The sequence below is a fragment of the Apteryx mantelli genome, chromosome 6 (genome assembly GCF_036417845.1).
Source record: "Apteryx mantelli isolate bAptMan1 chromosome 6, bAptMan1.hap1, whole genome shotgun sequence".
In the NCBI taxonomy this organism is placed as follows: domain Eukaryota; kingdom Metazoa; phylum Chordata; class Aves; order Apterygiformes; family Apterygidae; genus Apteryx; species Apteryx mantelli.
In genome coordinates this window covers 9,454,444-9,480,026 of record NC_089983.1, presented here as the reverse complement: position 1 = coordinate 9,480,026, position 25,583 = coordinate 9,454,444, and the positions used below count along the sequence as shown (strand labels likewise).

Here is a 25,583-nt window from a genome sequence, read left to right as displayed (position 1 = left end):
ACATCTGATGGCTACAAACTCTGGAAGCCAACTGCTTGTCCTCATTGCTGTCAGCATCTGCCATCTCTCCCCCTGCATCAGTCTCCTCCCCTCAAATATAAAAATCCAATGTTTCCCATACCAGGGCTTTGTTCCTGTCAGTCTAGGCCAGCCCAATGCTGGTCATCCATACTGGTGTCTCTCCTCTGAACTGGGTGCTGCAAATCTTCAGCCAGGGCAATTTTCAAAGGTGTATTCCTACCTGTGTTGGGAAGCTCTGGCTGCTGAGATATGAATTTTAATAGCTCTCTGGCTAGCTTTGCGCTGAACCACGTGGATGTGATTCAGCAGCTCAGATGTGCAACACACAGAAATAAGAATCTCACACGCTCACACATTGCAGAGAGACACTTTCAGGTCTCTCTGCAATGGCAAAGCCAAGGAAACCCTCTAAGGAGATGATAGCAAAGAGGGTGCAGCTCCATGACTGATTTCTCTCAACACAAACCTAGGCTATTGCTGAAAAGAGGAGCCAGCCCTTCCACCCAGTCCTCTCCCTTCCCATGGGCCAGTACTAGTATCTGTGAGGCCACACAGAGAGAAGAATCAAGGAACTGATCCAACCATAATTAACACTGCAAAAGGGGAAAAAAGTTTCCAGTTGAATAAAAAATTCTTTGCTCTGGTGCATCATGCGACTTCGTGAACAAACGTGGCCAGGGCTGTTGACATGGCAGGTCTGCTTCTTCTGGTGGCGACAGAGGCTCAATAAATCAGTGCAGATTTTTTAGAGCAGATTCAAGCGGACCCAGGCTCTGAGATGCAGACGCATGTTCTCCTGACCCAGGAGGCAAGGCTTGCAAGTGAAAATCAACTTGTGCAGCTTCTTCCCCCTTTTGACCACCACCATTCACCCACCCAACATCTGGCATTTCCCTTGCAAGTATGGGCTCACATAACACCATCAGGTCACAGCAACCGAATAAATTACCACTCTTCAGCTGACCCTTAGTAGCAGCTGCCTGAATAGGCACTCTTTGTCTGGGGCAAACAGAAGGTAAAACCTTTCATCATGACCAAACTCATGGATTTTACCTCACCTTCATAACCCCACTTGATGTCTGTACCCTTACTCATTTTACTGAATAGAATCTCCAACTGCTCTCTTGTCCCTTAATTTATCTTCCTCTTCTACTGTCTACAACAGCAGTATGAGTGCATCCTGATAAGACATTTCTGTAAAGTTGTTTTCTAATTATGAAACTAATTTGAAAGAAGCATAAATAGAAGCAACCTCAGAGGAACACAGACATTTTATTTACAGCATGCTGTATCCCAGGAAATCTCTGCTGAAAACTACAAAGAACCAAATTTGTAAAAGTAACAAAACCCATCAAAGTAGCATATCAGTCACTGAAATGAGAACTAAACCCCAAAGACATAAAAACAACCCAGTTACTTACAGTTTGGCTGTGGCTCTGGAGGAAATTTGAGACGGATAATGGCCAAGATTATGAAAACAACCACAGGCCAGGAAATTAAAATGAACGACCATACCTATAAAATAGCAATGAAAATATATTGGTTATATTTGCTGTATTGATGTGTTCCAAAACTTGCCTGGAATGTAAAAGTACTACCCTGAATGAGTTATAAGATACATTGTAAATAAAGCCTACCTTGGTACACGCACTATTAAAAAACAGGTATTATTATGCAGAAAGAAAAACGACATAAGTTTGTAAGAGCAAATAACAAGCATGAAAATAACACAAGCCTTCCCATGTTTCAGTTTGGCTGATAATCATGGGGGATGATGCTTACACAGCTTTGTCCAACTTTGAGACACTGCTATGTAATAGTAAAAGCATGCTGAGAAGTACAAGAATTCTTGAGGTACTGACTGCAAGATACGAGAGCTAAAGTGGAAAGGCTGATTTCACTGTCGGGTAGTACAGCACTACTCCAACAACGGCTTAAAGATTACTTTGATTTGAAAAATTATACTCAAAAAAATAAAATGTTTGACATAGAAATGACAACTCCACAGCATTTTTTTCCCAAAAGTTTCATCATTCTTCACAAACAGTAGTTCAACCTACAGTAATAGTAGCAGTATGGATAAAAGGAAGAGGAGATTCACAGTATTCGTTTAGAAACTGAGCTCACATGAAGGAAGGGGTTTATGCAGTCATGTATGCAGTCAGTGGTAGAAGTCACATTTGAACCCCAGCCACCAGAACCCCTTGTATGAGCTCCTGACCAGAGCAACCTAATGCCTTAAGATGTCTGCCACCTTTACATTTCCAAACTGTAGCAATCTGTGTAGATGTAGAGCTGAGATGGAGGGAAGGTGATGTAAAACTGGCCTCCTATGCTCGAAAAAGTATGAAGATTTATTAAGCTCTTGTCTCTGGCATGAGGGTTGACCATTTCAATGGATGAGACTGAAGAAAATGCAGCCTGCTTATCATCCAGTGTAATAAAGTGATCTAGGTAAGAGGCCCAAAGACAGTCTTAAAACTGCAAGCCTTTGAGTTTTGTAAGCTAGGAAAAGGCAACTCTTCATGTAATCAATTGCTTCTGCACTGGTTGGCTAGTTTGCTACTCCACTTACTAGATTAGAGTTTTCCATCCATTAGTAGTTAAGTTCAAACCACCCGCTGCTGCAAAATTGCTGTGTTATCTTCACGGCAATTTTTGAAACTGCAAAGATGTCTTTCTCCAAAGTCATCCCATTTTTCATCATTGTGTTGCTATTTTTTTCAGATCAGCACATATTACCCAATATTGTTTTCCCAGAGGTAATTCCAAGCCCATAACAGTGTTTTCATTTCCTTTAACACTTACTGGCACGTGAAAACAAACAGACAGACAAACAAATCCTGGAAAGCAATTCAGCTTAAAGATGGTTGTTTTACAGCCATCCATATCATCCCTGATGCGATGACACTCAGCTACGCTAAGTGGAAGCAAGATTTTATTCCCCGAAACAGGGAACTGACAGAAGTCAAACCACAAAGTCACCTCCCAACACATTCCTTTCCCCTCAGAGAGGGCACTCCTATAATTTTAGCATTCAGCAATGTTTTAGCTTTTACAGACAGCACTATTTCTGTCTTTTAATCATGTTGCCATTTATAACAAGATTCATCACTGAAGCAAGCACCTTTTTATCATTTCTTTGTCACATGCTTCCCCTATAATCAATCCCCAAACATGCTGTTTAACTCAGATTAATTCACATGCACACAGTATTATTAACACATCCTCCTTGCTTAGAACCATGTAGGCTAAGGCAAAATTATGGGGTAACAGCAAAGAAACTGATATTAGTCAGAGGCTGCCTAAAGGAAGGGCAAGAGATCTGTCATTTTTGGTGGGGAGAGAAATGAATAAATTCTGGTTGCCTCTACTCAGGGAAATCTTTGTACCTCCCAGTTTGGAGCTAAAATGATGCTTTTCTACTCCCTATTCTCCAGACAGCAGTTTTCTTAGTATCTCTGTGCCTTGACTTAACTGGGTTTAACAGTAGTTGGGAGCATCAGTTGCAATGCTACAGTGTTCTCACTGTCCCAGGCATTTCTAGTTAACAGAAAAAAGACAACCACACCAGCCAAATTAATTGCAGGTAAAACACCTTGACTTGAATGGAGATTCACCACTGTGAATTGGCTCTTGGGACGTTAAGCACTGTGCTGTGATATAGGTTGCATAACCCTTTGGTTGCTGGATATTTCACTGCTAAAAGTAGATTTAATTGCTCAGACCTCACTTAGCTCATCATCCCCTGAACGCAGGTACCTTTTGCCACCCTCCTGCTGCCCTTTAAATAACCAAGCTGCCTAGGAATGATAGATGCAGTAAAAGTACAAGAGGCACTAACTTCCCCAGTTCCCCTTCATATGTAGGCTAAACCTTGCTCCCTAGAAGGCTGCAACCTAAACTCGTATCTATTCCTTCCTCAGCAGGAGTAACCTGTACTGAGGCACTCTCTGGCCATGGGTGCAGAGCCTCTGCTGATTCCAGCAAACACTGACAGTCAGCAAGCCGCAGCTCTCCCCGTGCTGCACAGGTAAAGGCAGTCTCTTCAGGGGCTCTGCAGAGAGCGCACGGAGGAAATAAAAGCGTAAAGCAAAACACAGAATCAAATGTGTTCTCCAGCCCTGGGGAGACTGATAAACTGAGCAAGAACGATGGGAAAGCACTTCAGAACTTGGGGGAAGACGGGAGCTGATTTCTGCCAGACTATGCTGTGACACACCAATCAACCCCAGTGAGGGAAGCCACCACCAGCACAGCTGCGGGAACCACATTCACACGTTCCCTTTACTTATCAAGGATCAAGAAGCACAACTGAATGCTTCTCTTGCAAAACAAGTACGCTAAAGAAACCATCTAAAAGTCTGGTCCATCAGCGAAATCAAACTACACAGATAAACTGCAAGCAGCAAGGAGAGAGAAATCAGGATGTTTTGGGGAGCAGAGCTCCGGATTTATCTCCTTACACCCTCTTCAAACTGAGCAAGTTCCCAATTTGGAGAAAGGGAGGGAAAGAAAGGAGGGATGGAGGGAAACGCCTGCCATAAACAATCAGCGGTGGCCGTATTTTTATTCTGACATTTCAATTCTACAGAACTGACATTTCAACTCTACAGGAAACCAAGAGAAGAATTAAACTGAGTGAGAGCATATGATCAGAACTGAAGACAGGGCTTAGGTAAGCATTTACTCTGACCTTACAGGAACTAGAAGAGACTTGAGCTTTCTGCTTTTAACAAGGTTGTTTGGATTGCTCTTGGGAAATAAGAGAGAATTTGTTGGCCATGATCCTCGGGTTCCTCTGGATCTCAGAAAAAATCTCCTGTATCCTTCGCAGCAGCCACTGACTTGACTCAACTCTAAGGCATACAGCATGTCTGCAGCTCCTGCGGAGGATCGCAAGGAGTCAGGTGAACTCAGCATCTCTCAGAATCAAGCTCCAGACCCAAGAGAGGCAGGAAAGACCAGGGAAGAGAGGATCTTGCAAAAGCATGTAGTGATTAGAGGCCTTTCCCTCCATCCCCATTTCACTCCCTCTGTGGCCACTTTTCTTCCATCTGTCACCATTTTCTGCACCTGCCAATGCTTCCCATTCAAACAAAGACAGTTTAAAAACCACCACATTTGGATTACTAGCAAGAGATGGGTTGCAATACAAGTCCATTAACTGCAGTGTGATTCTGCTGAAATTACAGTGCAGCTGTATAGAAACCAGCCTCAGACAAAACTACTGGGCAGACACTGCCTGGACATGCAGTGCCACCCAAAGGAGCATTTGCCTCTCTGATGCTGCTGGAGTTCAGATTGCTCTCTGGACATCACTGGCAACGGTTTATCTTTGGAAAGAAATACCATCTGGGGTGTTTGATTTGCAACACATTGGACTGCACTGGAAGACTGTTCTTCACCTGCATCTCTCTGAGCCATTTTTTTCTTTGTCCATCCTTCACAAATGGCTCTATACAAGAACATCCTCCTCCATCCCCAAATTCTAGGGACTCCCTGGAGGCTTTACACAGACTGCTGGGTCTGCTCCCATGGGAGCAGATTCAGGACTGTAGCCTTAACTTAGGTCTGCCATGAGTATGTGTGTTTGCATGGACCACTGCCCCGAGAAAACACCAGAGGCACCAGCGGTACTCAGTCTGGACTCTAGAGCCAGCACAAATGAGCTCCAATGCAAGACGCACACCTCCTCTTCCATGTCATTCCCTTCCTTCCCTTTCTGCATCCGTCATCAGTCTTCAAAAGCCTATTTTAATACCATGATCTTCCTCCCCTGCAGTGCCCTCCTAGGTCCTCAGCCCCTGTGATTTCCAGGTCCCCCTCCTCTCCTACTTTGTTTTCACACTCACCGGCTGCCTCTTGACACTCAGCCAGTTCTTCCACAGCAGGATCCTCAGGTGCTGAGAGAGTGCAGCCATCCTTGGCTGACCCAACCAAAAGCAAACGGGCTGCGTATTCTTCCTCCCTAGGCTTAGGAGGCAAAAGGGGAGGCTCTAACCCAGACGAGCATCCAGTGTCCAGTATCCAAGCTCCTGCCTCTTCCCCACAGCATAGCTCTGAAGCAGCTACCTCATCCACCTGTGGCTGCTGTACTCCCCGTAACCGTAGCTCTCGTCCTCACAGCAATAGCTCCTAGCAAATTCAACAGGTTATTCTTCTACAGGCAGGCAGACAGAGGCAGCAGCCTGCCTCCACTCGTGTTAATTATAATATCCAGCCTCTCCTGGCTGCTCTTTGTTCAAGCCCTAACCAGTAAAATGGATAGCATTCCAAAAAGATGCTTCTGCTTAAACAAAAGGTGAGGCATGCCTCCTCCTCCTCCCCATGATGAAACTACCTATCTGCCCACACACCGCTTCTGCTGGAGAGGTGTCATCAACAGTGAAGAGTTAGGCCACTTGCCAGGCCAGTCTGACTTCCTTGAGTTCACAGGGAATGGCTGGGAAGAAGAAAGTATCGACAGCCACAGCATGCATCTTCTTGGCACTGCTGAAGTAGAACTCACTTTTTTATACTTTTGAGTGTCTCAATGAAACCAGCTCATTCAGGGAAATTTAATGAAAGAATTAAGACATATAAATTAAAATCCCAGAGACTTACTCAATTGCTCAGCTTCCTGCATCTTCCCTTTCTCTCCAGGGAGATCAATTCTGCAGTTATAACTGTCTGAATTCAATATAACGCATCAAATCAAGTGGGAATGGGATTGCAAGATTAGGCCCCACATCAAGGCTTCAGAGCACTAGTGTGACTTGAAAACTGTTTTTCTTATTATTGAATTTTTCAAGCTAGTGGCAAGATAGGTGGAAAACCAGCTGGAGATCAAAGGAGAGAGTAAACTGCAGGTACGGAGGGAAGCACAGACAGCAGTGGACTGCATAGAGCATCAAGGAGTATAACAAATCTAGATTTCAAACCAGACTACAGAGTTGCCTGATGAGCTCAGGACAGCCAGCAGAGCTCTGATCCCACCCGGGAGAGGACAACACAGGCTCCAGTACCCCATCTGCTGACACTGAAGGCACCCTCAAAATCAACATGCTTTTGTTACAGATCAGGTGTTAGGAAACCATCAGGCATTTCAACAGACAGTGCAACTCCTCTGCAATGGTCAGAGACCAGTCAGGAAATAAGGCTTTGATTTAAAACCTGATTTGTATGTTACAACTTGAGAGTTTGGGTGAAACAAGATCAGCATGTTTTGGTTTTACAAGATCACTGAGGGACTGAAACAAAATGGGACTTTTCAAGCCATTTATCTACCAGGGGAACTGAAGGGCAACAGTATGAATCCCTTAGAGAGAACCGTGTCCAGTGGTGCAAGCAGACACTGTCCACTATCATTCACTGAAGTGAAGCTTGCTACAGGAGCACAGATACAAATCCTCCGGGGGAGACGTGCTATCTCAGTGCAAAGCTGGCACAAGTTAAGATGCTACGGTGCACTTTTTCAGTTTTTCATGATGAAGAGTCAGGGCTTCAGCCAGATTAAGGACATAATAAAAAGTACCTGCCTCAAAAACAAGCAGATTTTTCACTAGAAAACCAGAAAACAAAAGGAGTTGAGCAAAAGGAAAATACTGAACTTTTAACCAAAAATGGTTTGGAGCACTCTTACTTAAGGATTAAAATATCTGCATACAGTAGTTTCATGGCTAAATTTTAAGGTTGCAAGGGGTTTAATTTCTTCAGTGCATAAGTACAATTTTCCAAGAGAAATAAAATATACTTCTGACCAGACAGTGATTCATCAAATATTTTGATGAACAAACATGAGCTTCCCCAAATTTTTCATAAATCTAGTTATTTAGGACCATTCCCCCTAACTTGGTCAAACAGTCTGTGAGACTACATACAGGCGTGCCCTACACCTCAGTTTACCCATTTGTCTACAGTAATGCCAACCTCCCAGAGGAGAAGAAAGTTGTATTTTGGGAATGGGAGATCCTCATGAGAGAAAAAAATATTATTGCTCCTCTCCCTCTAGGGGTGGCTGAACCAGGACCTTTGCTTTACTATGTCTCCCAGTCACCAACCTCACATTAGGAACCTCTTTAAATTATCTTCTGCTCTCCAATGTCAAACAAAACTCTGCTTATTTATGAAAGCTCTTGCACTGTTGTGCATGGCAAGGTGACTCATCAGGTTGTGATTACAAAAGCTCCAGTTACTCTTGATCATTCCTCATGGTTTTTATTCCCATTATAGGAAGCGTTACATGGGCTGACCAGGCCTGACCCGTTTTCTGTATCCCATGGCTGTTCGGCACACTATACTACCTTGAAGGAAGAACATGGCAGCACGGGTCCCTGTCAGTGGAGGCAAGTCATGCCCACCAACTACCCTTCCGGCTCCAACAGCTTAAGATACACTACAGCCTAAACCTCCCTGGCTGCCTAAAACAGTGAATGAAACTAGATTTGAGCAAACACAGCAGCACTATCAATACCCTGAAAGGCAAGGGTTACCTTCAACACCTAACATTCAGCTTTGGGACATTCAACATCAAACCCTAACACGTAACAAAACTCTGACCCAGTAGCAGGCTACCCATGTCCTTCAGCACCTAGACAAGCCATGTAAGACTTCACTGCTCCTGGCATATTTCATAAAAAACACAGATCAAGAAAGATTCTCCTGTTAATAGCATGGCATTTCTTCCAGCCGTGAACCAACTTTGTGCCTCAGAAACTGAAAACATCTTAAAGGGCTCCTCCCTTTAAGGGAGCAGGCACAAAAGCGGCAGCAGCAATCCTGCCAGCCAGAAAGATCTTGCAGCAGGGGAGCTTTGATCTAAGGGTGGTTGCAAAAGCTGGAAGAGAGAAAGAGGGAGAGACGTGGTACCCGCTGAAGAGAAACAGCTTCTCTGGATTGGTTAGGAAATACTTCAAAGATGGGATTAGCAAAAAATACTGATGGAGAAGTCCCCGCTCCATCTATTTAGACCTTCTAAACAGATTGGACACTCCAAGGGTGGGAGCGGAGCTGGAGCTAAAATGAGCCTAGCAGACTCCCCTGGTGTAATTCTGATAGTGATTGGGAAGAAATCCAAGCATCTTTAACTTTCCAGTTCTACATTCACATTCCTTCTACTAAATATCCTTAGGAGAGAGGGATGTCTCTTGGGCTTGAGTCCAGAACAAGCACTGCTCCTCAGGACATTGTTCTAGTTTAGCTACATGTAAGTGGTACAGCAGGTTTCATTTTGTTTGATCCAAACACCATTTGCAGATTTGATTCACTTCCTCTCCAGGACTGAAAAAAACCTCCCAAAATAGATAATTCTGCTCTGAGGGGGTAGAAGAGAAGAAATTTATGATTTCACCATTCAGTGCTTTGCCAAGGTCTTTTGAGGCAAGCATCTGATTGCTTCTTTTTGGTATTCAGTCAAACAAGTCTTTCAAAAGAACACTGTGATTTGGATAATAATTTTCCCAAGCAAATGCACATCCTTACTTCCTTTGTGAACTGAGTCAACAAACATTCCCCTTGGGAGGTACCCAAAGGGTAATTTGTTCGAGTTCACTACTATAAAACCAGAATAAGTCAATGTCAACTGCTCTCAGAGCGCCTGCACTCAACTCCCCAAACACCATACTGTTCTAGCTTGAGAACAAGATGAGAACTTTATTAAGCCATTACATCTTTTTGCTTTCTAATTCTTTCACATGACAATTCCTGCAGATGGCACAGAAAGCTATGCAACTACATGGCCACTTGTCAACCATGTGACCAGAGTGGACAGATGTCCCGAAGACAGTGCAAATGTGTATACAGGAAGAGGGGAAGAGGATGGAAGGGCTAAGCTCTCCCTTCTCCCAGCAAATCCTCACTTGCTTTATTCAGTGGATGAAGAACTAAGTTTCATCTCTTCTGTGTTGAGGTGCAAATTGTTGGTTCAGGTCACAGGGAAGAAAAGCAGAGCCTGCTCCTGTGAATATGGAGCTGAAGGAACCCTCACAGGAGCTCTGAAATGTGACCATCCATTGCAGGTCTTTAGAGACATGGATCATCATTTACACTACACTGGTGGCTATAGCCCACGACAACACCATGCTGGGGGCTGCAGAGTTCAGGGCAGAAAGACTCCCCCTGCACAAAGAACTCAGACTGAGTCCCTTCCTTGGGATGTTCATTCAATTAGAGAAATTTTTACTTCAGCAAAAATGAATATATTCAGCTTCCCAGGTTTGCCTATTTACCTCTAAGAGGAGTGAAAGCTTGGGGAAGTGATACGACAGAATTGGGAAGAGAAGAGAATGAAGCCAAAGACTGAATGATCTGTAAGAGCATTGGAAACATGTTTGAAGGGCACATCCTTATGGGTCCTGCTGTACCAGGGCCAGAGCGCTCAGCAGCCTGAGCGATTATTTGTGTGCGCCACAGGCAACAGCACCATGCAGTGCAAGGGAGGGATAAAGGGATCCATTAATAGAGAAAACTGTCCTTTGAAACCACCACTGCACAGGGCCACACCAGGAGTGCGGGGGCTTGCTCCAGATTTAATACACTGAGAGAATGAGAAGAAATGGCCAGTCTCATAATTAATGTTTCACTAGTTGCTTGGTCAAAACAGTAGGTCAGCAAAACAGAAATCTAACAGCACCATGCACAGCTGTCTTTTATTAACACTCTTGGCTTGCCTTTCACATGCAGGGGGGTGGCTGGAGAAAGTCTGACAGGGCAGAATATTTACCCTCTTGAATCAGCACTATGAAAAAAACCCTGCTCTGTTGACAATGTGTGTGTGGGGGGGGAACAAGAACAAAATGCCAATCTTGCAATGTTTGTGCATTCTGCAACTAAACCATAACAGAGACATCCAGAGGTACACAGGTGAAGAGTGGTTAGGTGCCCTCAGGGGCCCACAGGAGGAGAGATGACACTAGCAGTGAGTGAAGAAGCATAACCAGATTAACTACCATGCCAGAAGAATACACACAAAGCAGAACGAACTGAAGGAGGCCTGCAAGGGGAGAGATGGGGTAATGCAGTGACTCATGAAGACGCAAGATTCTGAATTTGGTACTCTTACATAGTTTGCAGTGCCTTTAGTTACCAAACTTAGCTCAGTAGCAAGGCAGGACTCTGCAGATGGGCTCTCCTCATCATTTGTGTAGGTTAGCATCAACCAAATGTTTGACTGTCTCTCTGTGGAAAGCTCAGAGATGTGTGTAGACTTCAGCTGTGGTCTCCTGTACACAAACCAAGCCAGGCCAAGGACTACTGAGAGATTGTGCCTTTGACCCCATATTCCTATCTGCAAGTTGTAAGGCACTCACAGGCCAATGCCATCCTATCTAGTGCAGACCTATCTGCTCGCTTACATGTCCTGTTAGACTCTGCTCTTTGCTAATGTCATATACACTCGGTATATGCTACAAAAGACAAGCGTCACCATTTCTACCAAAATAGAGACAGAAGCAGAACAGCAAGAAAAGCATTCATGCAATGGGAACTACACTGCTGATTTTTATCTCCAAGCCCTTAGGCAGCTGTTCATTTTCACAGATTAGCCCTCTATCAAAGGGCAGGCCTTCAAACTAAGTCAGAGAGTTTTGGGATCCTCTGAAACCAGAATGGCTAGGAATCAAAGAGTGCCCTTGTAGCACTGAGGAAGGCAAAAGTTAAGTCTACAGTCAGCTTAAAACACTGCCTTCCTCACAGATAGGAGTAGTTGCCTGAGGATTTGACAGCAGTAAGCAATTCAGTGCACAGTGCTGGATGATGCCGAAAGGGCGCAAGTCTTGTGCTAACTGGAACATCACTTGCTAAATGATAAAAAAAGGCTTGTGTTGAGCAGCCCACAGCATTCTTCAGTGCATGATTACACATACTCTCTGGGTAGCTCCAAATTCCTTCCAAAGGCACAGCAGAGCCTGGAAATGTACCGTTCCCTACTTTTCCTGGGTGCTTAACGTAAGACACCTGAACGGGCACAGTTTTTAGAGGGCTGCTTGTTCAGCTTTTTTAAAAAACACAAACAAACAAAACAAACAAGAACAGATTCCTCAGAAAACCTCGCAAGATGGATGCAGCAGTATTTTTAGCCAGTATGGGAACTGCAGGTGATCTAGCATCACCATAGTGCCATTCTGCCATCAGCAAAGACATTTCCACAACGTTTTGGTGATTTTTTTTCTATTCTTAACCAGCATTTCCAAGACAGTCCCTCTTAGAAGCAATTTGCTCTCCAGTGATCCAGAGTCATCAGTTAGCTCTGAAGTACAAGGATGCTGTCACACAGTACCCAATCCAGGGAGTTCAAGGAAAACTGCACTGATGATTTTCCAAGTATTATCCAAAGCCCATGGATAATAAACACTCATTGCCACAAAGCAGCCCTGTTCCTAGGAATGATCCCTCAAACCAAGGGCAAATTTGGGGATACTCTTAAAACAAAGCAGTTAAGCACAACAGTCAAAATGTCTGAGCTTTCTGCAAGTGAACTGCAGGCACCCCAGCCTGAAAACTTTTAGGACAGGATTTTCAAAAGAGCTCATCATTGGTCCTTTCCTCTCATGTCAACGACTTCTGTGGAAACAAATTTAGGCTAATACTGAGCAGGTAGGGAAATGCAACTTTTGGCTTTAAAGCCATGGTGCCTCTGTTCAAAAGTACAGTGCAGAGTCACCAGCCAGCCCTTTACCCTACTCATCTGCTCCTAAGGCCATATTCATCTACATCTGGTGCTAGCAAAGCTACAGCTACATGAATCATTTCCCACCACACCCAGCAGCTGAGGCCTTTATTTATGAGGTGCCCTCACACATCCACCTTGCCATGGGCAGCTCACAGGCTCCACACTGCCCCATTTCAACCAGTTACAAAACACCTGTGATACCATCCACACAGGGCTGGCTGCATCAGGAATGAAGATTAGTCAGAAAAGAGCTGTGGGCACAAGTAATGGACAGTGAAAGCAATCATTCCTGCTAGATCCTGGCAGCCATCAATAACCTTAGTTGAGTCTCTCCCTGGTACAATAAAAGTTCACCAGCAGAGCCATGCACCTCTTCCTTTCACTCTCATTCCCATCGAATAAGCCTGGCAATGAATAACCCTTCAGGGTGTGCATCCAAGCCCATCCCACTAACTTGGGCACTGTTGTGCTCAGACAGATACGCCTAGTGCCTCCTTTACTAAATCCCATTCTCACAATCCTCATTCTTGGAGCCAGAGTCTAGCTCACATTCCACCCAAGCCCATTGGTGCCATGGCTTGCAAGTGGGTATTACTTGATGCAACAACTGGCATGCCCGTTCCAACGCAAACTTTGCTCAAGAGCCTTGCTTGTAACAGCAAGCAGATGATATCACTGAAAGTTTCATTAGTATGTCCTTTAACCCCTCTTCCAGATCATTAACAATGTTCAGACCAGATCTAACACCAAGCCTTGCAACAAGACATTAGACAGTTACTAGCATCCAAATCCTCTGACATTTCTCATTTATCATTCTGTGTGCATTCAGCTGGTTTCCAATCTGCGTGGCAACACTCATGTCCTGTCATGTGAATCTGGACAGCTGACAGATGGACTAATTAGAGATCACACTATTTATGGTAAGACTGATAACAAGGTCAAAGCAAGGTCATTGTGAAAAAATGGATTTGACTTTGCAAAGAACAATGGGTATTTCCAAAGCTGGGCATAACAGTGCTTCCCAAATGAAAGTGTCAGCAAAGCTGCCAAAAAAAATTTTAAAGGCAAAGACAGAATGCAAGGACAGGGAAACAGCAGAGGCCAGATGTGTTTATGACAACAGTTGTATGTGTACTGTTATACATGAAATGGAAACAGCTGTTTTCTGAAAGATGCAAATTGTATTAAGTTAAAAATTATCTATAGTTACCTGCAAACACTGGAAGATAAACCTCCAATCATGTGGATTTAGAAAAGAAGGTTTTTTTCTCTATTCCATAACAAATACAGGATTGGCCTCACAGCTGGCTGGCTTGAAACAGTGAACAGAAATAACACCAAGAGTGTATTTCCAGACAGATACTACATCACAACACAGAGTGAAGCCAGCATCAACTGAGCAGTGGTCACCAGTACTGACAAAGAAAGCTCAGATTGATTCATCAGTTCAAAAATGAGACCGAATAGCAAGCATGCTTGTATAGAAACAGGCAGCCTTCAGAGTCAGAAATAGCAGGTGGAAAGACCTAAACATATGTCTGGGTTGAGTATGGATGAGTGCAGATGACTAAACAGCCAACTTACCTGCAGAACATGGGGCAAGACATTCTTAAAGAAGGTATTTGATGGTCTTGAGTGCATAAAGGTAGAAAAGGACTTGTTATTGCAGATCCCAGGACATCACCGAAAAATAAGTCAGATGAAAACCCACCAAAACAGAGGCAAAGCAGAAGGTGAACTTGTACAGAGGAAGCACTTGATTTTATTGAGCCATTCAAAAAGCATCCAACTAGATTAAGAACCCTACTCACTGAGATAACGACAACCAAAGGAAAGCTTTGCTTAACTCCAAACAACACAGAACACATGGTTATACCAGGCTGACTGTATCTGATATCAAATGCTAAAACGTTCTTGGCCAAACACAGACCTTGATGGCAGACCACTTCAAAGCCCCAGGCAGCTGCAGCAAAAAACAGCGAAATTCCATTGACACATGCTAAAGACCACAGAAGCCCAGCAAATTGAAGGACATCACTAAGCTGCTGAGATAAGAGACCAGCCTTAAAAGTAGCTACAGGAAAACACAGACTGCATTTATTATGGGGTAATAAAACACCTACTTATCTTCCAGTTTGCTCAGACTTAATAACTGAGCTCTAAGAAGTGTTTCCCATAGCTGGGGCATTCATATATTCTTCTTCCCCTGTGGATTTTCTGCTATCTAAACAAGAGCAAGTTTCTCAGTCCAGGTACTTAAACTGCTCTTTCTCTTCCACCTGGTTGCACAGTTCTATGAAATGTCTAAGAGCTTGAATCATTTCTGTGGGATTTATCCATCAACACAACCTGGTTGAAAACAGCCAATGGATTTGAAAGCTATTAGGAAGGATGGACAAACAACAATCTGAGAGAGTATTCCAAAGATATGGGATTACTATACTCCTACTTAAAAGGTTTCTAGGGTGTCACTCCATCACCAAGTCACCTGGGGATTATTATGAAATTGGCTAATTAAAGCCACACCCTGAGATCCAAATGAGTATGGGATGTGCTGATGAGTAATGACAAGTTACACAAGCTGCCTGTTAACCTCCCATCTCTGGGAACTTGCTTGCTGTAGAAGAAAAATATGCGTGGATATGCTCTCATACAAGCACTGCAGGTGATGGAGGAGCACAGACAGAAGCAATGAAGGGCTGGCTCCCCTTCAGAAGATGTTTTTGACAGCTCCTCAGGCTATAGCAAAGCAAAGGTTAAATAACCCTGTTCCCTCTTTAGGTCACTGATAGAAGACAGATGTCCTAAAAATGGTTTTGATCCTCTGACTCCTATGATGGGAGATGGAGAGGGAGAAGATCCAGGCAACTGTCACTCAATGGGTGAGGGAATGTGGCTCATCTTGAGGCTCCGTTAATCAGCCTGGGAGACAGTGCTCACCACTCCTTTCCCTAGCGACTAGCACCCTAACACCCTTCCTAAAAGAAAACAGTGTGGGTCTCCATGAAGCTTTCTGGTCTGATTCACCGAGCTGAAGGCAACACAGTGCACATGAGAAGGCCATATTATAAGGCTAGCCAAGTCCTCTGAGTTTATGGCCCATATTGCAAAATCTTTTATGCCTGAGCACTACAAGGCACACAGCATGTACCTTGGAGAGCTGGGGGAGCAATAGGAGTGGTGCATGTGCCAGAGAAGACAGCAGCTCCTTGAGAATTACTGTAAGACAGGCCAGCCATGTACCTCGGCCTCAATCTGAGACCTAGAGTTTGCAATTGCCCAGCAGCCTGCTACCAGCATGCCCCTACTAGTAGTTGCATGATGTGCCCTTATCTTGGGAGATGCCCTTGACACACACAGAGCTCTTTAGCTATGATAAGCCCATCCCTGGATGACCAAATGGACAAGACTCAACTCGAGGTTTACGTCTCAGAAGGCTGTCACCTCCAGAATTATTTAACAGCATGCTATAGTTTTATTCTTGAAACGGAAATGGCAACGAGACAAAGCCAAGAGTTGATATTGTGACTCGGCCATCACTTGGAAGCTTTTCTGTATATGGAACAGAGCAAGAGGAGAAGTTAAACTCAATTATTGTTGGACACAGTCTTGCACTAAGGGCACCGCAAGTTCAACATCTTCTGGTGAAGCACTGTTAGTCCATCAGATCCAAACCAGGCCATGCTTCATGGGCATATGGCAATCCACCATGCAGGACCTCCTCAGTAGATCACAGATTCTGATTGTGCAGGTCCTATTGTATGTGCACTGCAAAGCTGATATGCAAGTTGTTTATGGCCATTAGTTCAGGACTTCTGGATGTCTGGCAGCCCTGGCAGAGCCCCCGACTATTAACAAGGCTGTTTGGTGACTATATTCTGGGCTCCTTGGTCCAAAGGTTGATTTCACACCCCAAGTGACTTGCTGGGTTTTGCAGCTACCTAGTTGCAGAACTGGGCCAGAATTCAGGTCACCTCCAGTCTGGATGTCTGGAGATCCCAAACAAATGACGTTATTTGTTGCTTCTTGTTTTCCTCTTGCCCAACCAAAATTTCTGTCTGAAAAAACTTTGAAATGATTAAAAAAACCCAGACATGTGCCCTTTTGGACATCATTACAACTAGCACAATAAGAAGTATGTTCTGTAAGAAATAGCCATGAAATATAGTTGGACCAATGCTAAGACGGGAGCACAGGACAGACACTGTGTCCTGTGCATACAGATGAATAATACCTTTCAGCAGGAATTTACAGTCTGTCTACAAAGGGTGCTGAAGAGTCTTATTGTTCATGGACAGTCCCATTATTTAGAGTCCACAGGTCTGCCCTTTTTCTACAGCTTGTTTCAACAAACATCAAGGGAGAATTCATCAGTGTCTTCCTCTCCACTGCCAGGAAGTAGTAGTAATAAAAATAATTGGGGCTCTTCACAGTCAAAATGCTTTTTAAAACCATTCTCTAATTACTTAAGAACAAGATATTTGAAGATGCACTGGAAGCAAGAGTCATTGCCTCCAAGAAAACAGAAGGAGCACCAGATGTCTGCTTAAGGAAAAAATACCATGAAAGGGTACGCTCTCCATTGACATTAACCTATATAACCCCTTGATATAAGCTAGCTGATGCTTTCTCTTCCCAAACTAGTGTCAATGCAGACTATAACACGTATACTTATTTCTCACTAGAAATGGTGAACAAGCCGCAGTTTGTGCCATTTTGATACTTCAAAGATGGCAGTAATGACCTCTGAGGGGAAAATGGGATTGTGGTATTTATCTGGGAGATAGCTTCTTCCTAGAAGTTAAACCAGAGCATAAATGTGGAGATGTTATCCAGTATCAGTCAGAAGACATAGTAAGGCATTAACCTTCTCCCCATCACAGGCTGTTTAACTTGTATGAAGAAACCTAGAGTGCACAAATAACATAACATGTAATAGCAGAAACCGTCAACAAACATATCAACCATCTCTCATACAGCTAAAGAAAAATTTCTCTTCCCAACACAAGAACAGCAATCTTAAGGAGTCTCTGATATTTAGACATTGGCTTGCACAATGACTTCCCCAGTTAGTCGTTTTCCTGTAGCCAGAACTAAACTTTGTTTCCTGCTTTCTACATGGAAGCAAGCTAAACACAGATTAATTTGGCAAAAGACTAGCAATGGAATAAAATATTCCAAACGAGTCTATGCTGCCTGACTATTTTCACATTGCCTTGAGCACAGAGGCTGCCCAAGAAGAACTCATCATTTTGAGACAGGCGAGGGCCTGGGGGCTCCATTAATGTAAAACACTGCATTCCTGTGCCACTAGTAACTTGCAGAGACTCACTCAGTCCCATATATTAATGCCACTTTGAGGGAGTGTCTTAGAACTGGTCCAAATGGATGTTTTTTGACAGTGAAGTATCTTAAATTTCATGGAAAAGTTGATGAAAACCTCAAGAATAAAAATTCTTAACAAACATTGATTAAATAACTTCTGAGGGAAGGAAGGGAGATAGACAGATTTTGACAAAAAACTCTCATGCAGGTGAGAAGTTAGTTTAATAATTCCCCCACTCACTCTGGTGAGAGCACAGAGTAGTCTCAGCAGTACCTTTCCTTGAATATTGAAGAGTCCCTGTAATTCCCCTGATTCTCAGAAGCAAGCATAGTTGTTGCTGCATTGAGAGCCGAGTATGTTCAGTTCCCTGAAAATTAGGTCCTTTGGGGGGTTTTGCATTCACTTGCTAGTAAGCTAGCTTGCTAGCAGTAGACTCTGGGGCCTTCTCATGGCAGAGGGCTTCATACACCACTTCCTTGCATGCATTCAGCTTAGGTGTGCTGAGTCACTCTCCCAGCAATGCCACCTCTCTGCTGCAGAAGAGATGCCCAGGCTGGGACTCCCACCGAAGGGCTGGGTAGTTGAGTCATGATCAGTAATATGGATGTGACCTCTCCTACTGCTCCGCGCTAAGCAGAAACAACGCAAATGCAGTCACGGTGAGAGGCACGGCTTATCAGCTAACAATGGACCCATTCGAAAAGCTGGTGTTTTCCTTGGAGAATGGGCAGGACAAACTCACATTTGCCTGCAAAATATTCAGAAGAGACCATTTTGAGTCTCATAATCCTTATTATCCCCAAACCCCACTTCCACAAACATTTATACACATGCTTAACTCCATAGTCATAACTTTAATGCGGAACAGCTACCCATATACAGGAAGAAAAGCCTGTGACTGCATCCTTGCAGGACTGGGGCTCCAGAGAGAGTGAGCCAGAAGCCTCTCCTCGATGTCAGGAAGACACTTTGCATACTGTGGGTGCAATGCAAAGCTCCAGAGAAGTCAAACCTTAACATAATCTTTAGTTAGAACAACCTCATTCATACCTCTGGAAAGCCGTGGTGTCTAGCATCTTCTCCTTTTTAAATGAAAAAACATGTGAAAACCCTGCACTGCCTTCTTTCTTTGCCCTGGATTGGAGGTTGGGGTCTTTCAGAGAGGACTCTGCTGCATGCATTGGCTTCAATCCTTTTTTTTTTTCTTCTCATTTTCCAGGGAGCACAACAAGCATTGCTTGCAGTTATTTTCCTCCACAGAGAACAATCAACAGCTATAAAACCAATTCCAAATGCAGCCTGGATCAAGTTTCAAAAGACCTAATGTTCTCTCTGTGTGTGCATGCAATTTAATTTACTGTGGCTACAGAACTGCATTTGTAGGACTATACTTAATTTTTTTTAATCTCCAAGTCAGTTATCTATGACAGTGAGTGTGTCATAGGACAACATCACTTGCACGGATTGCACAAACCAGCCTCCAGCCTCTTGCCTTAACAAGCTACGCGACCCAGTGATCTTAAGCATGACACTCCTTGCTTTTTATTGCTTGCTGGAAAGATTTGTTTTGAGTTCTCTTTCAGTGCCAGAGGTCTTTATTGCTAAATAGCCCTGGCTGTTGAGTAATATGTGAATTTAATGTACTCATATTGAAATACCCACTTGGAAGGTAGTGGAAATTCAACTTAAAATATTGCAGTCAGGTCTTTTTTGCCCTTTTCCATTCTGTCTCTGAGCTTTTGCTTTGCTGCTTGTAAACTACTTCTTGAGCCATTTCACATGCTGTTACAGCTCTTTATGAAGCAGACTATCACCTCAGTCCTGTCCAGGCACACAAAAAAGGTGATCTACAGGAGAGAGGAGCAGCGGCAAGTCTCATAAAAGCAGCATCCTACTTGTGCTGCTTTGACAAGACATGAAATAGTCTCATTCTCCCTGACCATCTTATTAATAATCAAAATGCATCCACAACCCAAAGCACTGCTGGTAACTTTTCAGCAGTCTGTTTGGCACAGACGCACGGAAGAATCTTATAAAAAAGAGCACCAAAGCCTCCGCAGAACTGTTTCATACTCAGAAGAGGTCAAGGAAGGTTTCTGGGGGACAGGTTTTGGAGGGGGAGCAGAAAACATGTTTTTGAACATTCTGCATCAAAGCTCTCTTGAATGTACCACTGCTGCCTATGGTACTTTTGGCCAGGAAACAAAAAGGTTCTGTGACTGTTACCAGCAGTTCCAAGAGTGGGGCTATGTTACTACTGGGGAAAAAGTCCTGTGTTTGTAAATACTTATCTGAATTTTTAAAGAAGTCTTTTTTGCACTTCCTGTGGTGCTTTTCAGCAAGCACTCTACACTTCCAGCTCACTGACTGCTCACTGGGAACAAATCTGGTGTGTTACTCTGACTGAACATTTGTGGTTAGGTGCTCTCAGGGTACTTCATTTTCTCCCCAATGTTCCTGATTCTGGGATCTAGCGTATAGTGAGAATACTGTCTTTCCTTAAAGCAAAAGATCCATTTCCAGCCCTACCAGCTGCAAAGAAATATTGGAAAATATAAACTCCAAAAACACATAGACATCAGAAAGACCACATACTTCGAGAAAGTCACACTGGGGTAGCGAAACTGAGCTTGTGATCATCCCTCTGCTCTTTGCACACGAGAAATTTGATTCTAAGAGTTACGCTTCCATGCTCAGTGAAGAGAATCACACTGAATAGCTATCTGTCCAGTTAACACTCCAATTTTGATCAAGGAACATTGCAATAACCTGCTCTCAATCAAGTTACAGACTCAGTATTATTTGCAGAAATAATTACAACCAGCAATTTGGCATCCTCTGAGAAAACTGTTATTTTCTAATGGGCTATTCATGATGACCCCAAATAGACAAAATTAACCTAATAAGGTATTCATTATGTATCATTTACCAGTCTGTGCAAGTGTCAGTCCAGAATGCAAGACCACACCTGACCTTTTAATAGACACATTTTTCTAACAGCCACTTTCTATCAGGTTATGTTGTAAAGCAGCCTGACTTTTACCCTGTTGACTGATCAGAATATTCCTCTTCCCCTCTAGTATTCAGCATCTTACTGTCCATTTCCCATTCCCTTATAGCTCAGCTGCCCAAAGATGAGAGCATTTCCACAACTCTTTTCAAGCCTCTTGTTAAGTCCTGCTCCTGTGATGAAGAGCAGATTCAAGGACCATTGTGTCTTTTGGGTCCTCTCAGGATATCTTTACTGCAGCTGGGGGTACAGAAGAAAAAGACTCCAAGCACAAAAGCAGTGGTCTGCTCTCGCAAGGGGATGATAGTAGAGGGTATCTCTGGCAGGTCAGCGTGTGTTGGGATGTCCTATCTGTTACCGAGGCGGCTCCACTCTACGTCAAAGCCCATGGGTCAATGTGAAAAATGAGATGTTCCCCGGGTCAGTGCCCTGACTCTCATGCACTGACACAAACAACCGTAGCTGTTTAAATATCACTGCCCATGCTGCCCCTGTGCTCCAGGTTACCAGTCCCCAGCAGGGAACAGCAGAAGCAACTGTGCCTCTGTCCCTGTGCTGTGCATACACCCACACACCCACCTCCACTGGCAGCCTACACATACTAGCCAGGCTGTGAATTAGGAGCTTGGGGTACTAGGACATGTTCCCTGCTGCTCCTCCTGCTGCAAGGCTAGTCACTCTTGGCAGCTGGGCATGTCAGCAGCTGAGATCCCCACAGCCTGATCTGCCAGAGCTTCTGGGGCAGAGTCTGTAGGTGCAGTTAGTTCAGGTTATAGTCATATGCCACAAGACTGTTGAAGCTAATTTTAACAGGCAGCTTAGCAAAAGGGGCTCGTGAACCAACAGCTGCAAACCAGTTGCCTGCGAAAGCATTCATCACCCAGTGACTCTTGAGCCTGTTCAGCTAAGCATAAAGCTGTATCCTAACATGTCCACAACTACCACGGGGCCCAGAGAATATTGGGGCCCATTCTCAGCTACCTTGTTTGCATTGAGAAGTTCCTATGTTATGCCCTTGATGTGGGGCTCAAAGCATCTCCCCTGCTGTGGGAGAACAGACAGCTGCCTTGAACCTGCCATTCATCTGAAGTGATGCTATGAGATGCTCCCACTAGCAGTTCTGAAGAGGGAGGGGTTTGGCATGGTCAAGACTGGAGAGTGTCTCTGCTTATTCCTTAGTCAACATCTCCCCAGTGCTATGGGCTCCAGAGTCCCCTTATTGTGTTTGCCTCCACCTTGGTTGCTCTGCGAGGTGAGGGGGACCCAGTCAACTAACGCATGAGTCCTGCTAACCAACATGGACAGACACTGCAAAAAGTGGAGATGAGTGACCTTCAGATTTGCCCTGGGACAAAGGTAAGCAGGTGCCTGCTCCCATTAACTTGAGTGAGGAAGCAGATAAGGTATCTGATTTCAATGTCTATGAGAAAGCAGCACCTGCATAAGAAAGAAAGACAGAGAAGATGCAGAGATTTTTCTTCCCCCTCTTTTTGGAAGTGGCTGAAGCAATCTACAGACGGGTGCCTCTGTTGTGACTGAGGGAAACCCTCTTACAGCTGTTGGGGAATTAAAGGAAGAAGAGTATGAACATGATGATCAGTCTTGTTTTACAACAAACAACAAGCACAGATAGGTCAACTGTGCCAAGTATAACAAGCACGGCTCTAAGCTGCCTTTTGCTCTGAGTATACCTGGGGTCACAGTCCGAGACAGTGACTCTCAAACCCTCCATACGAATGCCAACATGATACAGTCAATGTTTCAGACAAATCCCAGACTGTGCCATGGCTGTCAATGCAGAACCCAAGGGTGCGCTATGACAATATGACAGGCAGGTAGGGAAACGCAGTCAAGGGGTTGCCAATGGATTGTAACTAGCTCTATCTGTGGCACATTAGAAACCAATACTCATAGGCTGGAGGATTTTTAATATAGAAAGACTTTTTCTTTGGGGTATAGTTTCCTTTCACTTGAATCAATGATCATTTGTTACATTAATTCAGAGACAGAAATCAGCTACACTGCATTTATGCTCTTTAATTGTCCAGCTGGAGAAATCAATGCTCTTATTGAATTAGCTGGTTGCCACAGCAAGTCTTCTTTGATTTCTAAGGTTTCCATGAATCAATAAGAGCTTGTCATTGCCTCTAAGTAGAGCAAAGTCAGGCTCCCAGTCACAGGGGGCTGGTGAAAACACAACCCTTTTTGTCCTACAGAAAGCCCCCGTATTAAATGGATATGGACCGCTTGACAATTTGATGGAAAACTACCTCCAAACTCTTCCTTTCCTCACCATCTGCCCTCACAGAAGATATCAGCTCATAACTCCACCCCTGCCTTATCAATTTTCATATCTCACACTTAGTATCTCCTGTTTTCCTGTTTCCTCATCAGCTTTTTCTGTGCGGTAGGTAGGATCTTCTACCACTGTCTCTGTATCTTGTTAGATGCAGGTGTCTATGCCAAGATCACTTTCCCCTACACAGGCCTATGTCTAATAAATTTAAACACGTCTTTAGGAGTACCTTCCCTGTGCTGTCAGCAATAAATAAGTCATGCTTAATCAAAGTGCTGATCCAAATATTTTGTATTTTTTTCACAAAGGTAATTTTGTTGTTGCTGTTTTCCAGCCTTCCCATAAAACCGGCCATTTTTTATCAGCACAGCTGGCTGGGAACTGTGACTCATACATAAATTACCAAGTTTACTGCATTCCTTCCCTTTGTCAGTCCTTTTGCTGTCAGTTATGTGGGACAGGACCATTATTCTTCAGTGTTTAGCAAACACTCTACATATAATGGGCAATACTGTAGATAAATGAAAATAAGACCTGAGATCAAATCAAAGCTGACTGACAGAACTTTTGCGAAACCACCTGGGCTTTGCACGTTTTTAATCAGCCACCCAGCACTGTGTTACATGGCACTTACAATGGCCCTGCCTTAATTCCACAGTGTTAGACAGGATTGCAGGGGGACAGCAGTGGAAATTAGGTCTTCAGCTCTTTTACCTATTGCTCACTTCAGCTGATTAAGAATGATCTAGGCCTCGTGGGCTGAGAAGCACCATGTAACCTGCGATTGGCACGAAATGATGGATAACCCAGCAGTTATTGTCTAATCAAAAGAAAATCAGGGGAAGCGATAGAAATAAATGCTGAGGTTGCAGGAAATGTCAAATTGAAAAAGTGATGGGGGAAATTTTAAAAGACAAGTTGGCCCACAGTCACTAAGTGCAGAAGTCCTAGTAGAAAACCTCTGCGGATGAAATTTTATCATGTTATGGAGAAAAGAACAAGGAGAAAAGCCGGTGATGGCAGAGACAAGTGTAAGCGCCCATCTGAGCACAACTGAAGATGAGGGGAAAACAGTAACACAAGCACAGAGACCTGGAGTATTTCAGCTACCATGTGGAAGTAAAGAAAATAGTAGCAAGATGAAAACAAAACTGGTGCATTGCATGACACAGATCAAGCTGGGACATTAACCTTGTATGGATAATATTACATGGTAATATCTGTAGGAGAAATAGTAGCGTTTTAGCAGCAGCAACAATGAGAAGCTTGTGGATGCACGTGTTTGAAAAAGATATTGTTTGCATAGTTCTGCCTACCCCAAGCATTCAAAAATCTCCGGTTAGGCCTGGAAACTGTGAAATTGGCTTGAAAATTAATATGCTTATAAAAACACTCCATATATTCTGAACATTTGCATTCTAGTTTTCCACCTTCAAGCAACTTTCAGTTGCAACTTTCAGTTTTCTGCAGTAACAAAACTTGAGCTTCACCCTCTGAAAAAAAACTTTAGATTCTCATCAGATCCTCAGAAAAAAAACCCAAACACTAATTATTGCAAGATCTGTAGTGAAATCATGCGATCAATGAAAGCCAGCTGCAGACCAAATGACAATGAGGCTTTGGACAGAGGAGACCATGAATACTGATGGCAGTAAAAAGGTGAAATGGGAAGATGGGAAAGGACTGGAAGGAATTAATCTAGTGGCTGTTGGTTCAGATGAGCACAAATGAGCAATTTTGTGGCATGCTGTTAAGTAGGGTCCTTTCTACTTGTTCACACAATTCAGGATGGTGCGTTATCATGAATAGCCTGCAGGAAAAAAAATTTGGTAGAGCATATTTTATTGAGCATCTTTCAGGATGGGCTGATTTCAGAGGGAAACGCTTATGTAGCTGCTCCTGATGGGAGAAATCCATCAAAAGCCAGGCAGGCGCACACACGGCGGCACGACTGCAGGGAGCGCAATGGCTGACGCTCCTGGTGCTGGTGGCGAGGCACCAAAGGTAGAGAGAGCCCAACCAGGAGATTCAGTCCTGCTCACACCGCTGAAGCCAGGAACAGACCCTGAACGCAGGCGTTTGGAAAGGGAGACCCCTCACAGTGTCGCACAATGCTGCACGGTGAACATAAGCAAGTGTCTCTGCCAGAAAGTGAGCTATTGCGAGAGGGTCGCAAAACCCCAAGCGAGGGGCTGGGAGGCTTCTGTAGCCTGCTGGCGCTGACCCCGTTCGGCAGTCCTCTGGCAGACACGCTGCGGAGAAGGCCGTCGGTGCAAATGCC

At 44.0% G+C, this 25,583-nt stretch overlaps 1 protein-coding gene across 1 annotated transcript in view; it reads right to left on the bottom strand.

The window, feature by feature from the left end:
- The window catches only part of ABCA12 (ATP binding cassette subfamily A member 12), a 90,057-nt gene extending 84,112 nt beyond the window's left edge, over positions 1-5,945 (bottom strand). The window contains exons 1-2 of the mRNA XM_067298732.1: positions 5,877-5,945; positions 1,443-1,536 (exon numbers count right to left, since the gene is read on the bottom strand). Of these exons, the coding sequence (XP_067154833.1) occupies positions 1,443-1,536; positions 5,877-5,945 (163 nt within the window). The remainder of the gene's footprint in view (positions 1-1,442; positions 1,537-5,876) is intronic.
- Positions 5,946-25,583: the final 19,638 nt, after the last annotated feature.